Here is an 18,687-nt window from a genome sequence, read left to right as displayed (position 1 = left end):
TTCAAAAATAATCTTGAAAGTTGAAGCTTAATTTTTTCAAATAGCCATCCAAACGCATTTTAATTTTAGTAATTACAAAAAAATATATAGGAAAATTGAGGTGGGAAAATTTTAATTTTTTAAAATTTTTGGATCAATTGGTGAAAAAATATGGCTCCAAAAATAAACTCAAAAATTTAAATAGTCATCCAAATGCATTTTAATTTTTGAAATCTGTCATATTCATTATTTATTGAAAAGTTGACTTATGAAAACAGTAAGTAAGGGCAGAAGGGTAAAATTACTTAATTTCTTAATGCAAGTGCAATCCAAAAAGGTGACATAAAAAGAAACACATGGAGTATCATTTGTCATAGTTGGGGGTATATTTGTCCTTTCCTCCTGTTAAATTATTACATATAGTTTTCATCATTTTATAAAAATATTTCTAATTCTATTTATTTATTTCATTATAGAACACTATTGCCTTATGTACTCCGTTAATATTTTTCACTATTTCTTTTCATGAAAATAATATTTTTCATAGGAAATTTGCTACATAAGTTATAAATTATAAAATGAAAATATGATAATTTTAAAGAAGTAAAATACAAAGGCGAAAATTGATGATGTAAGAGTAGAATAAATACTTTAGAAAAATAAATTAGAAAAAAAAAGGAGGGAATATCTATTATTTAAAAATTGGAGTACTAGTTAAAATAAAATAAACAAATAAATAAATATGGAACGTCATCGTAGAGGTATTTAAAATTTCGTCGTTAAAACTTTAAACAAAACCCATCTTTTGTCTTCTAGCTTAAACCCCTTGAGAAAATCTATTTTCTTTCTTCCCAATAAATACAGATTGTGATAATCTTAGTTTGTTTGTTTGTGTATATATACGAAGACACGAATGGTGTTTCAGTTTTTCAGAGAAACCTATTTTCTGCAACGTTGCGTCAAAGGTATGCTCAATTTTACATTTTTTTTCTCATGATTTTTGGTGTTTCTATCTCTGCCCAGTTGTGATGTTGTATTAACTGAATGAAGTTGCTTTTGAAATATTTGATTTATGCATAAGAAAAGAAGAAGGATTTTTATGGGTTGTTTTTTTTAAAATTTTTTTTATTCTTCATGGGTTAATTCTAGTTTGATCTAAAAAGTTTTGTTGTTCACTGCTTTTGAGAAATTTGATTTACGCAAAAAAAGGATTTTTATGGGTTTAGGGTTTTTTTTTTTTTTTTTTTGTTCAAGGGTTAATTCTAGTTTGATCTAAGAAGTTTTGTTGTTCAATGCTTTTGAGAAATTTGATTGATGCAAAAAAAGAAAGGATTTTTATGGGTTTAGGGTTTTTTCTTTTTATTTTTTTAATTGTTCAAGGGTTAATTCTAGTTTGATCTAAAAAATTTTGTTGTTTGCAGGTTAATTCTAGACATATACCTAGTTTTAAAGAGACTTTTTATGGTTTACAGGCATTGGTAATTCTGTATATGAGAGATTTTTACTTTTGAATTATTTTGTTTTTTGAAGCTCTTTTGTTGGTTCAAATTCTTGGATGAAGGGAATTCATACTTTTTGTATTTTTTATTAATTCGTCGATCACATTTTCATTTCTAGAACAGGAAGCACAAAATGGACTATTTTCAGTTGATATATAGGAATGCACACCCATTAATGGCTACTTTTTTTTTTTGGTTGTGTGTGTGATCTTGTGCTTGGATATGAAACTGATGAAAACCTTGTACTTTGTTGAGTTATTGGAGTTTCCAGATTCCACAAGAGGTTGGATAGATGTCGCATTCAGGCAAAGACAACAATGTGGTACGCCTAAGTTCATGTTATTTGCTACTATTCTCAAGCCTATTGTAAAATTTTAAAAATGTGATGTTGCATGGACTTATTGTGTGTTCTTGAGGAACTATTGTATTTCTAAGCTACTTGCTCCAAGCGGCAATAAGATTACGAGGGAAAGAGAGAGATAAAAGAAGATCCATTCAAGGAGATCTTAGAAGTAGAAAGAAAGATGCAGTTGTCGTACTTTCTTTACATCATGTGATGCTTGGAAGCACATGAAATATTTAGCACAAGAGGATGTAAATTTAGAAGGAATGAAGAACGACATGCTTTTTGTTTCTCACTTGTGCGCGACTGCACGTTAGAAAATGACTAAAGCTACCTCTAACTTTAACTTCTTGAGAGCAACATATATGTTTGCCTGTATCATGCTCATGGAATGAAAGCTTTTATTTGATGTTTGTATTACTAAATTAACACTTTGAGGTTGCATATATGGTTTCTTGGAGAAATTAAAACCAAAAGTGGCAGCATACTGGTATTGCTTCCCACCTCTGCAGAAATAGAGACAATTGTGGAAGAGAATCGTAACTCTAACATGTGTGTAAGGCGACATTATCAAAGGCAATTGTGCAACAAAGTAATGAGGTCTATTGGAGCTTTAAGCATAAATATATTAGGATTTTAATAAGGAAGCAAACAAAAAAAATTAAAATCGAAGAATAATAACTATATGTACAAATGAATTAATTGTTTTTACACATTTAAGTGAATTTTATCATCTAGTGTTGCCTATTAAGGACGACACCCATTTGTAGTAAGGTATACACCTTAGTGTCTTGATGACTGCATTGATGTGCCAATTAAGCAAAATGCTGCGCTCAACCTGTTTTTCGCTCAACTTTAGAGCTTAACCGCACCTCTAATAAGTCTTTGGCAACACAGCTATGTGCATACAATTTGCTTTAGCTAATGCTTAAAGTAATTTTAGTCATTCGCTCTTTAGGGTAAACTTGATGTTTCCAACTAGAGAATTCAAGTGCTTATTTTCATTAACAGAGAATCAAATTGAATTGGAAGTCATAAGTTTTGTTAAGAATCTAAGTAACACGTTTAGTAGTGGTGGCTCTCAAATGTTGAGTAATCTTCAAGATTATGGAAAAACATTTTTACAAATTGTCCATATATACCAAACCATCCATTTTTATATAGAATTCCACTTGGAATATAATATGTTTGATATTTCTTTTATATCATATATGAATTTTAGTAGTCAAGATATGCGTAAGCTAATTGGGTACCATCATTATTAATCTATCAAAAGGAAAAGAAAACATAATATCTAACTTTTGGCGTTTGTTAAGTGTACTATGGGAAAAAGAAATGGACTAGTTTTAGATAATCCTCACCTCATGAAGTAGATATTGGGGTTGTGTTATGTTTAGGTTCATTTTGTTACTATGATAGTAGAGTCAGATCCATCCCTATTTTTTGTTTATCTACTAGCTCTCAAATTGTATTGTTTATGTTCAATAATGAGGTATAATTTTCTAATTTTGGACACCATAAGTGAATAAGTTTTGGGAACCACCAACAAAGTAGAAGGTATGACAAGCGAAGAGGAGAGGAGAAAAAAAGAAAAAGGAAAAGGAAAGAAGGAAAAATGTGGTAAATTTTTCTTTATTTTTTCTCCCATTCTCTTTAAAAGAGTGCATCTCATTCTCTATGTCGGGTGGCAATAATACCGCTTCCAAATAGTATAGGGGGTTAATGAGACCCCACTATAGTTAAAAGGTCGTAATGAGCAAAAGCAGACTACTTTTAGGGTAATCGTATGTATATATTGTTGACGTGTCTAACTATCTTATGAAAAAATTTAAGCTATGAAAGAGAACAAATTCTATGTACTTAATTATGTTTTCAACACGCCTTGTCATGTGCAAGCATGAACCATGCACATACTTTTTGATAATGGGTTGTAGTGAGGCTCGAGTTCACCGCCTCATGCACTAATACCATGTTGAATTGTGTGACCATTTCATCTAAAAGTTTAAGATGTTAGATAAATAGCACTTTATTTACTTATTTACGTATAACATATGATGCAGGAGAAAATAATGATAGGGACAAACAACGGTTCTTTTGAATAGAGTATTAAAATAACTAGAATAAGTGAAAAATATGAAGTATCACGAAAGTCAAATTAAAAAATCATTTTAAATTTGTGATTCAGATGCAAAGATGGAGTTTAAGCTTCTAGTACGAGTGTAGCGCCTATACTGAATTGGTAGGTTTTTATTTCTTATTTGACAAAGTTTCCTTAACAATTAATATATTGTATTGACAACAACAATTTTATTATTTATTGTGATTGTTTCAATGTTGAGCTCATGCATGATAAGTTACAAGCTTTAGTGGCAATTATTAGCTTGGTGCCTGTACTGAAGTTCCGCCTAAGCGAGACAAAGCGTCCAGTTGCACTGCACTTAACTTCAAGGTTTAACGTAACAGCTATATTTGTTGTGACCTTGGAGTGGAGTTCCAATATTCTTCAGGCAAGTCAAATTACGAACCTAATTGAAGAATAATATTTTCTATAACCAACCCAGTGGTTTGGGCTTGGGACTTCCATGTTGGAGGTCTCAAGTTCAAAACCCCTTGCCAGCGAAAGCAAGGGGTTTGCCTTCTGGGTCGAGCTCATCGAACCGGGCTTGCCTAGTGCGGGTTACTTCTCCTATGTGGTTTGTGAGCTATTGCATAGGAGCAGGGATTTACCCTATGCGCACCCAAAGGGTAGCAGCTGCGGGTTTCCCTTGTCATAAAAAAGAAAAAAAAACCAAACATGATTAATGACTCCATGCTACTGATCCTTTTTAGGAGAATTGATTTAATCATAATTTGACCAAATTCTACTACGAAAATGATGATTTGGATGTTTGTCTAGCTTCTTAGAACGTTTCGCTCCCATTTTTTTCTTTCTGCCATTCTTGTTAATTTTCTTAGTCATTGTTCCTCAATTGGGTGAACATTGGTTAAGAAAAGGTTTTACACCCCCGTCAATTTTTAGACCTGGACCAATGCTTTTGCAATCAGATTTACATCTTAATATGTTTATATACTTCAGATTAGCAAAGTGATCATTGAATAAATTGGATGTAATTATGTGGTTGTGTTGTTTAAAGAGTAAACAGATTTGTAGATTTCTCATATGGGATTCAAGATGTTGTTTCCTAAAATGTTCCTCTTACTAGTTCAACGGATAGAAGCTTATTCTAGTAATCTCAAATGATCTTCTCAAGTATGGAGAACTTATCTTGGTAGACCTAGTTATTAGTGGCTTTGACTAAATTTGGACTTACGAATTTTCTACACAGAAAAAAATGTAGTGTCAAATTTGGTGATAACTAAATAAAAAGAGAATAATTGACCATCCTACGAAAAAATGGCATACTATGACCAACACAGTCAAAATAAAGCATTTGAATAGTCCATTATATTAAGTTGACAAAAAGATTTTATAGGGTTTTCCTTTAGGTATACTTCTTGTATTCAAATGCCTTTTGACCCAAACATTAATGAAATTATTTACCTTGTGAAAAGAAAGTGTAAAAATACAAAATTTAGTAAGGCATTACATCACATATGAGATATGAACGTAAGTTAACTTATTAACTTGAATGCTTGGATAGTGAATTTTCCATTCTAGGAAAGCCCTTTTTAGATTGATACAAAAGAAAATAGGTAAATATTATTAAAGAAAAGAGAGTGCAAATCAACATTTATTATTGATGAGTAGCAAGTCTTACTTGGTTCACAAATTATTTTCCTATTTAAGTCTTGCAAGTCTCAGCGACAGTTTCCTTGTGTGAAACTGGAAAGGATTGAAGAGTTTAGATTTATAGCTTATCGTTCCTATATGATGTATTTTTCATTCCAAATGTGTTAGATAATTTATGTCACTTAGAGTGATGATGACATGTAATAATGTGGCTATGATTTTGTGTGACTCTGTAGACATCTGAAATCATGAGAAGACAATACCCAAAGAACTGATACAACAATATACCTAGAGAACTAATGATAAAAAAAAATCTTTTTTTGATATGACATCAGGTGGTAATATTAGTACAACAATTTGATCCTGAAAATGTCTCACTAGGTAATGTTGTTGTTGGATCCTGAGAATATTGGTTGATAGTTGTACTCGTATAAAAAGACTAGTATGTGAAGATATTAGTGTCTTATGTTGAGTACATATATGAGTTTCATCATTTTTAGTAGATTCTGGTTCTATAAATGGTATAAAATTAGTTAAACAAGTGATATTGAGTCAACATATGTCTAGACTAGATTACTTTTATTATTGCCTTCATAACTAACTAGTTCAAAGCTGTAGTTCCTCAATAACTCATCTTTCTCAATAAAATCTGGTTTGTCCTCTCAACAAACGTGGGCTTATTGAAAAATGTAAATCATCTCTACACTCTTCTGGACTATATTGACTCCTTGCAGCTGGAAAGAACTATAGTCATACACATTCTACTGTTCTAGCACCATCTTAGTGCTGCTATTTTTATTAATAAAATTTATGTATCGAAAAAGTGGGCTTATTTAATATCCTTCTGGTTTGGAATGACAATGTTATGGTTTCTGCATTCAATTATGCCTTTTCTTATCAAGTTACTTCACCTGCCCTTCCATCAAAACAAGGATGCACACATCGATGGCATGGTGCATGCAATCATGTATGATATTTGATTGTATATTTGCTAAAATAATATTGTATAGTAATGTTTATGACTGTATAATAAATGCAGACGCTTTGCTTATATACGTGATTTTGCATTACAATATGCCATTCTATTAACATTAAGTAATGATGACTATATAATAATGTTTATAACTATATAATAAATGCAGACCCTTTGCTTATATACGTAATTTTGCATTACAATATGCCATTTTATTTACATCAAGTAATGATGAATTCTTAACTTTTTTCTTTGAAGGTCCAACTGCCCGAAGGAGTAGCACCATTTATTCATATTACTCAAAATGAATTATATGGCGAAAGTGAGTTCAAAGCCTTTCTTTGTTTCTTTTAATGATGATTTTCCTGCCAGTTAATTGCATTCTTTCTTTTGATAATCCTTAAACTTTGAAGTTCATTTTCATACACTTGTTGCTTATAATTCTGAATAATTGTTATGTTGTCTGCAATTGTGAGTACCACTTGGATGACAAATTGATTATGGTCGAAACAGTTAGTTTGTGTATCTAAGATCTGGATACTAAAACTATGCAAAAGAGATTGGTTATTGCATTATGTTAACATTACCATTTAAAAAGAAAGATTGGTTATTTCCATTGTTTTCACTTCTAAGATAAAGCTTTCAAAAACCACTAACAAAAAAAGAGATTAAACTTCGATAAACATTGTATCGTTTTCCATGTTGTGCCAAGGATGCCGTGGGAGTATGAATTCAATGATAAGAAAATGAGTAAAGAAGAAATTTGAATTGCAGATTGTGATTATCTGGTCAAGCTGAAACAAAAGAACTTTTTGTGAGTGGAAACTAATGTTGAATAATGCTTATGTTTCATTTTTTTTCTTTGTTCTATAAGATGAGACACAAAAAAATAGCTTCTTTTTGTGAAAGAGAAATAAGTTCTAGTTTCATTCCTTAGAAAGTTTTTGTGTCCTACTTCTTATTATGTAGTTTATAGCTTTTTGACTTCCAAACTGAAGCTTCTAATGTTTTAGCTTGAATCCTAAAAAATTACCAAAAAGAAGACAAAGAAAAGTTGTGTCCTAAATGATGCACACCTTGATTAGTTGACTTTGAGTTGGAGTTGAATGGTTTTCAATTATCATTGATCTTGGCTTTAGGTAGTCATTTTTAATTGCAATTTTCTTATGTCTTACAGGCATAAGAATCCGAGAGAAGAGGATATTGCTATATGTGAATGCAAGTATGATGCAAGTGATCCTAATAGTGCATGTGTAGGAAGATGTTTGAATTTATTAACAAACATTGAATGTACACCGGGATACTGTCCGTGCGGTGACACTTGCAGAAATCAGGTAAATTAGATAATTCTCTTAATTAGTTGAACGTTACTATGTTATTTTTCTTTATTAGTATACTTTTACAGTGGTCTTATCGATTTCTAAATTTACAACAGATTTTATGGATAGTGCACCAAATTTGTGTTACAATCTTGTGTTGAGAAAGAGTGGAAGTAGTGGTATTTTAGAACTTTTATGATTAGCTCAAAACAGTTTTGTCATGCTATTACCTTTCCTAATTATTATTTTTTTAAAATAAAATTTCAACTTTGATCATTATATGAACAAAAGTACAACTTTGAGTTTGGCATCCCAAACTTTGACATGATAAGGGGTAATAACAGTGTAGGACTGTTCTACTGAGTACCACCAGAAAAGAGGGAGAGGGGTGTCCAAATTAGCTCAAAAGCTAACTGAACACAGGCATACAATTTAGGATGGCTCGTAAATAATATTGGTAGGTTACATTGATTTAGTACTAAAGGTTGGGAAATCCCATCTATCCATATTGGAGAGACCTCTAATTTGCTTAGGAAGGATAAAAAAAGAGTTGAAGAGAACTCCTAAAAAAGCCATGACTCAAGTTGGCAATTTTTTCAGCATGTTTATTAGCCTCCCTAAAGCAATGACTAATATGGTAACCATGCTCTTCAATTAATTTCCTGGTATTGATCTTCCACGGTAGGTCCCATTCTATTTTAATACATCTAGTTAACAACATGGAGTCTGTTTCAACCCAGACATTAGATAAGCCTCTATTAGCACACCATTTAAGGCCATAAAGAAGAGCTGCCATTTCTGCGATGTTACTCGTGCCAGGTTCCAATTGATACAGTAAGCAAACACGAGGTTTCCCAATGAGTTTCTGATCAGACCACCTCCACCACAACGTCCTTGAATGCAACTACCATCATTGTTGAGTTTTACATACATATTAGGAGGTCTTATCCACTTAACTATGGTAGTGGTTCTGTGGTGAATTTCGGCATCCAACATGTAGTGTATAGATATGTTAGCTACAATGTTAGCTTTGCCAAATTTCTTCTTAGTAATCTGCACAATGGTAAAAAAAATGTTAGCTTTAGATCTGTATACAGAAGGCTTAATAGCATCAAATACATTAGAGCATCTTTCTCTCCATATCTCCCAACAAATTATTGGGGGGGGGGGGGGGGATAACAAAATTAGAAATGGGATTCTTTATTACAGTATTCCACTAATTGAGGATGCCGATTTTAAGAGTCTTATGGGTGAGTCTCACTCCCAGTGGACTTGCGATATCATACCACACTTTTCTAGCATGTTCACCATAACATAATAGGTGATTCACTGTTTCCAAGTTGTTGTTCTCATTAGTTGCAACACAACAATGACATCCCGGGATAATATTGATGCCCTACTTAGCCATATTCTCATCAGTAGGAAGCCTGCTATAAATAGCTCTCCATGTAGGGAAAGCCATATTAAATGTAATGCTATTATTCCAGATCTTGTTGGTGGCATTGTTGTGGTTTCTTTTCTTTCTAATAATATCCCAACAAGAGTGGAGAGTGAAGTGGCCAGAATTGGTGTTTTCACAGATAGCTTTTGTCATTTGTGAGATCGTTGAGAATAATCCCCAAGTTGATGATATTGTTCTTTAGATCATTCGGGAGCTCTACTTGGAGCGAATTCCAGTTCCATTCACCATTACTAGTAAGAACAATATTTATCTTGATAGAGATATGCCCTTCATTGTTGGGGTGGAGCAAGTGCAAGGGTCCTAGAGCTGACCATTTATCAAACCAAAAATCAACATCTCCTCTTCCAACCTTCCAGTAAATATGTTGCTCCGCCAATGACTTAACTTCACAGATGACTTTCCAATTTTGAGAGTTGCTAGAGGACCATTGAGTCTTTATAAGGTGTTGATTCTCGAGGTACTTAGCCTTCATGTAATCTCCCCAAAGAGAAGAAGAGGTTCTTAGGTTCCACCATAGCTTAGCCTTGAAGTCCATACAAACATCTGAAATTTTCCTAAAATTAGCACCACCTTATTCAAAGGGGTAGCTCAAATTACCACATGCAATCCAGTGATGCTTTCCCCCAGAATCATTTCCAGACCAAAAGATTTTTTTCAATGAGCTCAAGGGTACCTTTAGGAGGGTTGGTAGCACTCAGAAGATGAGTAGGGAGAGCTAGTATAATATGTCTTATTAAGGTAGCTCTTTCTCCAAAAGATTGCAATTTGCTGTGCCAACCTCTAATTTTATTAGTAACCTTATTGACAATGTCTGAGTAAGCCAATTTCAACTTTCCAATGATAAGAGGACACCCAAGTTACTTTATGGGAAATTCTTGATATCTCATGCTAGTGTATCTTTTCAATCTATTGATGATGATAAGACTAAATTTGGATTTCAGGAAAAAGCTACTCTTGTTCTTGTTGATCTGTTGACCTGATATTTGCTCATACCTGTCCACAATGTCAGTGATTAGTTTGATAGATCTCTTGCTACCATTGCAAAAAGTAATGGTGTTATCAGCAGAAGTTAAATGATTAGTTTTAGGACTATTATTGCACATATGAAAACTCTTGTAAGCAGCGTGATTATGCAGATTGTTAAGCATTTGAGACAACAATTCAACGCTCAAAATGAAGAGGAAGGGGGAAAGAGGATCTCCTTACCTCAAACCCTAAGAAGAGTTAAAGAAACCATGACGACCTCCATTTACCACTATAGAATACCAGTTGTTGGAGATATAATTATGGAAAAGGTGAAACCAATGCTCAGAGAAACCAAGATGCCTAAGAACAAGGCAGAGGTAAGTCTAGGAGACTTTGTCATAAGCTTTAGTCATATCTAGTTTCATCACTACATTGCCCCCTCTGTTAGGTTTGCCAATATCACTAATAATTTCTTGGGCAAGAAGAATGTTTCCAGTAATGGCTCTGCCTTTGAGAAAGCTACTTTGATTCCTGCTCCCAAGGCCTAGCTCGAGTGGCAAAAGGTGGAGGATTTGTGACTTAGGTCGTAGGTTCAAGCCCCACACGATGCAATGAGAAGACCGGTATTTGAGTGGAGAAGGATAGAGGGGAGAGCCCATTATTTACCGAGTTTAGAAGGTTGTGATTGGTTGAAAGTGTGACGGGTCACAGACGAATTTTTCGATTATTAAAAAAGCTACTTTGATTCCTGGAGATAATTTGTGGAAGGATAGAGGTCAATTTGTTAGTCAATATTTTAGAAATAATTTTACTAAAAACGTTACACAGACTGATAGATCTCAAATCAAAAAAAGATTGGGGGTGATCAATCTTAGGAATAAGAACAAGACAAGTATGAGTAGACAATTTTTTGGAAGGATATCACCTGCGAAAAAAGCAGTCACAGCTTTATGGAGATCTAATGCAATGATGCTCCAAGTACTTTGATAAAAGTACCTACTTAGGTCATCCAGTTTAGGAGCACTATCGAGATCTAGAGAGAATACACAATCCTGAAGTTCTTTGAGTGTTGGAAGGGTGCACAACATGTCATTGCCCGCTTTTGTGATGCAGCTATGAAGAATATTAAGGGAGCTATAATCAGGGTTAGTATTGTCATAAGTAAAGAGATTCTTGTAAATTCTGATAGCCCCTTCATCAATTTTGTTTTTTCCTTTCAGGCAGTTGTTGTGTTCATCCATAATTTTCCTAATGTTTGACCTTTTTCTCCTGTCTCTGATGATGTTTAAAAAATACGCCATGTTGGAATCTACTTCAAGCCATTTGACCCTAGATTTTTGTTTGAGGATAGACTCTTGAAGTTTGAGAAATCTAGTGAATTCGGCCTTGAGCCTAGAGAGATCTCTCTTGTTATCTCCAGTGTTTTTGTTTACATTGTTGTCTTCAAGAGCTTGAATTTGGTTTTCAAGTCTCTTAGGTTCTTCGTAGAGGTCCCCAAAAGCCTGTCTAGACCAAGTACTCATAGCTTTGCAAGTCTTGTTGATTTTCTGGTGAAGGATATATAGGGGGTTCCTATTGACTTCTTCATTCCAAGAGTTTTGAACTATATCCAAGAAGTCAGAGTGATCCTCCTATATATTCAAGAATTTGAAGTATTTGATAGTGGGAGGAGTATCATTATTCATCTTAACCAAAAGTAGAGAATGGTCCGAGCACGTTCTGGATAAGTGAGTAAAATTAGTAGCATTATACATATCATACCATAAAGAGTTATAAACAAGTCTATCCAATCATCCCCAAATAGTGTTAGGGGGGTCTCTATTGTCGCACCAAGGATATTTAGAACCTGAGAAACCTGCATCTTGAAGACCACACTCATTAAGCCATTCAATGAAATAAAGAGTTTTGTTGAAGTTTGCTTTTGGTTACTGTAGTAACTTTTAGCAAAATAAGTTATTTAGTTTGAATAAATTTGAATTTTGAATTTTAGTTAGTTTGTTTATGTTGTTGAGATATTTTAGGTTGTTTAAATTTTAAATTATGCAAATTATGTGTTTTATGTTGGCTATTTAAAGCCCCTCAATGTTTAATAATATTATTGAAAGCTATTGAAAGTCATTTCATTCCATTGAGAGAAATTTTCAACCTTTTTGTGCTGCCCCATTTTTAAAAAACACCAACATTGGTATCAAGAGCTTCATTGATCTTAAGGGATCTGTGAAATCTTCCAAAGAACTACCATACATTTTTAACTCGAAAGGGCTACCTTTTTAACCCATCAGGGCAACCCATTTTAACCCATCAAGGCTACCTTTTCAACCGGTGCTTTTTTCAACGCACATGCTTTTCTAAATCATTTTTTAACCAAAATAATGGCAAGCAACAGTCTCTCTTTGAGTGCCTCACAAATTTTCACAGACGAAAACTATCAAATTTGGTTTGTGAGAATAAAATCATATTTTGAAAGATATGTGATATGTGAGGTTGTGATGGAAGAAAAACCCTTACAACCTCACTCTGCAAATCAAACAAAAGTTCAGATTAAAGCACTTTCAAAAAAACTTCTACACAATGCAATGTCGTCGCTTGTGTTTTTGAAGAACAAAATCAAAACAAGAAAAAGAAAAAAGAAGAAATTTTGCAAGTTTAAAAACAATGAAAACAATCTAGCATCAACTACCAAAGCAAAAATTGAGGAGGAACATTTTTTTCAATTGCAGTAACTAAAGCAAAGGAGGAGTGTTGAAGTTTACTTTTAGTTACTGCAGTAACTTTTAGCAAAATAAGTTATTTAGTTTGAATAAATTTGAATTTTGAATTTTAGTTAGTTTGTTTATGTTGTTGAGATATTTTAGGTTCTTTAAATTTTAAATTTTATGTTGGCTATTTAAACCCCTCAATGCTTAATAAAATTATTGAAAGCTATTGAAAGTCATTTCAATCCATTGAGAGAAATTTTCAACCTTTTTGTGCTGCCCCATTTTTCAAAAACACCAACAAGTTTCTTCCATTTTATGAAGTCTTCCTCCAAATTTCTCATCACTGGATACCACAACGTTAAAGTCGCCTGTTGCTCCCCAAGGGTCTTGGATAATGTTTGCTATAACTCTCAATTCTGCCCATAGGTTTTTCCTCAGCTCTGTCCATTTGGCATAGATAACTGAAAGGAAAAAAATTTGGTCAACATTATGAATAACTTTGAGAAAAACATGTTGCTCCCAATCATGAATGACCTCATCATCAATGTCATTCAACCAAAGGATCCAGATTTTGTTAGAACTGTTGTTGTAGGCCTGATGAAAACCAAGCTTTCTTCTAAATTTATCCATTTTATCACAAGCAACCATAGGTTCTTGTAGGCAGAGGAGAGGAAAATGAAATTGTTGTTTAAAGAGGAGTAATCTTTCCAAGGAACCGTTGGATCCTATTCCCCTAATATTCCATGATACGAAGCTAACCATTGGAAACATTAGTTGTAGGGGTTATTTGATTTTGAATATTGGTTGTGGAAACTTTGATGGTAATGTTAGAGCATCCTCCCGGATTGGAGGGGTTCCTTGGAGGTAGGTTGTGCTTGGTTGTTGTGTCCAGAGAATCCATAGGGGGTATTCAATCGATGAATATCTCTTCTCATGATCCCTGGTAGCCTCACCGTAGCCTCATCGTTCGATTTAGAGGAGGTGAGATCCTCTTCTAAACATTCCATGAACATATCACAGTCTCCACCTCTAATGGTGAGGGACTTGGTGAAGAAATTTAAAAGTTGATTACTTGATTTTACAAATTTTGTAACAATATCTCTTGATATTATATTTCTTTGACAAAGTGACAATCAATCTCAACGTGCTTAGTCCTCTCATGAAATATTGGATTTGATGCGAGATAAAGGTGCGCTAGATTATCACACACAAGTTACATCCGATCGATTTCTTCAACTTTTAGTTATCTCATCAACTGTTTGATCCAAACTAGCTCACGGGTTGCTACAACCATTGCTCGATATTTTGCTTCTATACTAGATCGAGCAACCACACTCTGTTTCTTACTCTTCCACGACATCAAATTACCTTGCATTAAAACACAATATTCATATGTAATACATCTATCTGATGGTGATCCTGCCCAATTAACATCTTTATATCCAATGATATGCTTGTAACCTTGATCCTCAAACAGTAGTCCTTTACTTGAAACTGAATTTATGTATCGCAGAATACAAACAACTGCATCCCAATGACTTAAGGGGGAAGTCATAAACTGACTTACAACACTTACAGAAAAGAGATGTCAGCTCTAGTCCTATAAACTTTACCCTACAAGGTAGAAAAATCGTTCGTGATAGACCCTCTGCTCAAGTAAATGTCTCAAATCATTGGTAAGGGTATGAACTAGAGTACATTTGAAATGAACAATTACATCATACACAAACAATAATGTTTAGATCTAAACTCTTCAAACTTTTTCCGTTTTACCCTAGGGAAATGTCACCGAGACTACCAAGACTAGAATAGAAAAATAATCTCTAAACTAAGAAAAAATATTAAAATAAAGAAAGCAAGATAAGTTCATAGATCTAACTCTTCAATATGTATCTAAATATATCAAATGCAAAAACGAGTGTATTTTCAAAATCCAAAATCAAAAAAGTAAAATAGTACCAAAATTGGCTTTCGAAACGCCCTCGTGCAGTGCATCTGTGTTGATTTTGCTTTTGCTTTCTCGAGCTTTTCTTTTCGATCTTTGCTTTTTCGTTATTCATTGTTATTCTTTTTTACCGTATGCTTAAAAGGCTAGACGGCGCAGTACAGTTTTTCTAGGAATAACTTTTTTCGAGAGGTGAACTTCGAAAATCAGTTTTGGCCTAAAAATTTGGGAAATCAAGTCACTTAGTCGAACTAGAAAACTATAAAGAAAGGGAGGCAAAGGTTACGAAGTAAGGTCAGCTGGTTAAGGAAAACTCAGGTTATGCTAAGCGATTTCATAATCTAGGGTGTTAGCTGCTTGTTATTTAGTTCGGTTTATAAACAAAAAAAATGAAATTAAAAATAATTGCTGCTTGTTATTTAGTTCTTTTCGTGTTGAGAATCTTTCTTCACTTAAATTTATCCTTTCATCTAGTGTGAGGAGGAGTTTGTAGTTCCTTATATGTTATTAACTGCTTCAATAACTAATAGGAGATTCTACTTAGTGCCGTATTTGAAAAAAGACAGTGAGTGTCATTTGGATTGTTTTGAAGTATTTTCTTGCTGCCCACAGAGATTCCAGAAATGTGAATATGCAAAAACTAAGTTGTTCAGGACTGAAGGGCGTGGTTGGGGTCTTTTAGCTGATGAGAATATAAAGGTAATTCTGCTGAAGCAACCCCCTATTTAAATTCTTTTTGGCCATTAGTTTGTATAGCATAGTTTCGGCATATATAAAAAGAGTTCTCTTTTTTTGATCATCACGTGAAGAAAATATTCCAGAACTGAGCCTATCAAATTCGAGCTTTCTGTCGAATATCATAGAGGCCTTTGTGCAGTAACTTTATTTATGGTCTTCTTAATTGTTCCTCTCTCTTCACATTAAAGGCTGGACAGTTCATCATTGAATGCTGTGGAGAAGTGATATCATTTGAAGAAGTGAAGAAAAGATCTCAGGCTTATGAATCTTATGGTAAGTTATCAACATTAGAGATCGTTGGTAATACATAAACAAATCACTGCTATAATTTCATATGATTTGTGCAGACCTCAAGGACGTGTACGTAATTTCTGTGGATGGTAATGATTTCATTGACTCCACCCGGAAAGGAAGTTTTGCAAGATCCATAAATCATTCATGGTAAGAGCTGGAACTCCGGTTGTGAAATTGATGAAAAGCGAAATACGATACATATCTTGGTCAGGCAGTGACATATAGTTATGGTTAATTGGTGTTTATTGATAGCACTGATACTGTGTCTTCCTGAATTTCACAGCAGTCCAAATTGTGAAACAACTAAATGGATAGTGTCGGGGGAAACAAGGGTAGGTATATTTGTGAAGCAAGATATATCTGTTGGAATGGAGCTGACATATGAATATAATTTTGAGTGGTACTACGGGGGTGCAAATGTTCGTTGTCTGTGTGGAGCTGCAAACTGTTCCTTATTTTTGGGTGCCAAGTGTCGACGATTCTGGGTAACTTACGTTTCTTATGAATTGTTATATCTGGAATACCCTTTGTAGCATCATATCACATGTTCCTTCTTCCCAGATTTTAGACAACAAACAGAATAATGATTTATGCATATAGATTGAATTTGCTAATCACATGCTACAATCTGCTAGTCACATGTTGTAGTATGGTGTATCCATGTTAAACTCAGTGTGTTGCATTTGAAGCTGAAAAGGAAAGTCGTTCAGGATAAATCTTATTGCTCCGATAAAATGAAAAAGATAAATGCTTATTTCTTATTATGCTTGAATTTATAGCACAACAATTGATGTCTTCTTCTCTTTTTTCATTTATAACATAGTTGTAGTAGATGTCTTCTTCTCTTTTTTCATTTAAAACATAGTTGATCAATGGGACAATAGATGTAAACTGATTGTCACTGTCTTTCAGGATGAGAGCACTGTGTTCTAATCCTGAGACATTGATACACAATCTTAAGATGTTTTGAATTATGACACTGGACATAGATTTCACAGTTCATTTGAGATTGTCTGAAGAGGAACGATAATCCCAGATAACGTAAATAGTAGAACTTAGTAATTCAAATGAAATTTATTAGAAAGAGTGTGGTAGATGTGCTCATATTGGTAAACATAACAAAGAAAGGGGAGGAAAGAGCTACCTCTTGATATATGCTTTCTTCAGTACTCTAAAACATAATAGATGCTTCTAAATTCGATATGAATCTGTCAGTCTCATATGTTATTCTTTTGTTCCATTTTTTATCTTTGCTCAGAAGTACGACCATGTCTGGGAAGATGGGGATGACAGGTAATGCTCAACTTTGTCTTTTTGTAGTTTGTACAAATCTTAAAACTCTGGTTCTGTTAACTTGATTTGTTTCAGGAGCTCCATTACTTCTACATCTTTATCCTCTATGTAAAAGAGAAACATTAGAGTTGAAGCTTGTATCATTTTGGTTTTCTGTTGGATGACTTGACCTTTACTTTCTAACTAAATGATATAATTGAGGTAGTTCACTTATTTGTAGCAGTAATAAGAAAAACTTTCAGGTAGTGCTTTATGAGTTTCATCGGAGCAAAATTGTCCATGATATTATAGTTTGAATGCTACGGCTTTTACTCATATCCTTCTAGTTCTTGGATATTTATTTCAATCGGGCTTTCTCACTGCAGATATATCGTGGATGATCTTCCAGTTTATGACTCAACAGATGATGAATCTACTCTAGTGATCTCTGGAACTAGTGGAGGAAATGAGCACACAAAGATATTGAATGACGGTGAGGGGTCTACGTTCAAGTTGGAACCAACTAATAGCGTAGCCAAGAAGTCTCAACGCAAACCCAAGCTGAAGGTCAAATATCTCGTTCTTACTTTTATTCCTTGTATTCTCATGTCACGATCCAATTTAGGACAACGACCGGCGCTTAGGAGCTAGTGTTCAAAGCAATGCTTATTGATAGTTAATAGAAAATCGGACAGATTTCCTCCACTTTAGGGCTATCCAAAAATTTCCCCTATCTCAGAATCAACAATAGAACCAATCAATCTCAACCAAACAAGTAATATATTCATCAGTAGCCATTTGCAACACAATAATACTAAGTCCATCTCCAAATGCGAAAGTGAAGTCCAAGACTAGTCACAAGTCTATAAATGGATACGGAGGGAGTATTACCTTGAGTATTTAGAGTAGTGGTTCAAGTCCAAATATCTGCCAAAGTTTCTGAACAAGTACTTCGAAGGAGTTGAAATTGATCGGTGATTCTTTGCAAATATTTGGTTGATGTGTGTAAGGATAGTAGGTAGTCGTGTGTTATTCTCCCCTTCTCATCTTCTCTTCATTTAGTAGTACTTGCATAGTATCTTATTCTTCATTTTTACTACTACTTGTTACTTCAATTACTTTGTTTATCTTGTTGATTATGTTTCTTTGATCTTAACAGCGATTAAAAACTGCTGACCCGGGTTGGAAATATGGGAAAAGAGCAAGCGAGACCAATAAGGCCGCAGTTGAGTGTAACTTTTGTAAAAAAGTTACTAAAGGCAGAATCTTTCGTCACAAACAACACCTTATTGGTACTTGTAGGGACGTCTCACGGTGTGAACAATGCCCGGATGCCGTAAGGGAAGAAATGAAGAAATATGTTGATGTAAAGAAGGAACAAAAACGTCAGGCTTTACTTCAAGCGGATGTGACTAATACTAGTGATGATAAAGATGAAGATATGGAAGAAGGTGAAGCTACTGAGTAG

The 18,687-nt window shown here is 33.9% G+C and overlaps 1 protein-coding gene across 1 annotated transcript; it reads left to right on the top strand.

Annotated features, from left to right (window-relative positions):
• Positions 1–4,163: 4,163 nt before the first annotated feature.
• LOC125877615 (histone-lysine N-methyltransferase ASHH1-like) lies at positions 4,164–18,687 on the top strand. Its single transcript, XM_049558857.1, has 10 exons — positions 4,164–4,328; positions 6,783–6,850; positions 7,702–7,858; positions 15,528–15,614; positions 15,842–15,926; positions 16,001–16,094; positions 16,231–16,432; positions 17,206–17,240; positions 17,606–17,786; positions 18,379–18,687. Exons 1-10 carry the CDS (start codon positions 4,164–4,166, stop codon positions 18,685–18,687), a joined length of 1,383 nt encoding a protein of 460 aa, XP_049414814.1.

The sequence above is a fragment of the Solanum stenotomum genome, chromosome 9 (assembly GCF_019186545.1).
Source record: "Solanum stenotomum isolate F172 chromosome 9, ASM1918654v1, whole genome shotgun sequence".
NCBI lineage: Eukaryota > Viridiplantae > Streptophyta > Magnoliopsida > Solanales > Solanaceae > Solanum > Solanum stenotomum.
Note: the sequence above shows the minus strand (reverse complement) of the source record. Positions and strands in the feature narration are given on the sequence as shown.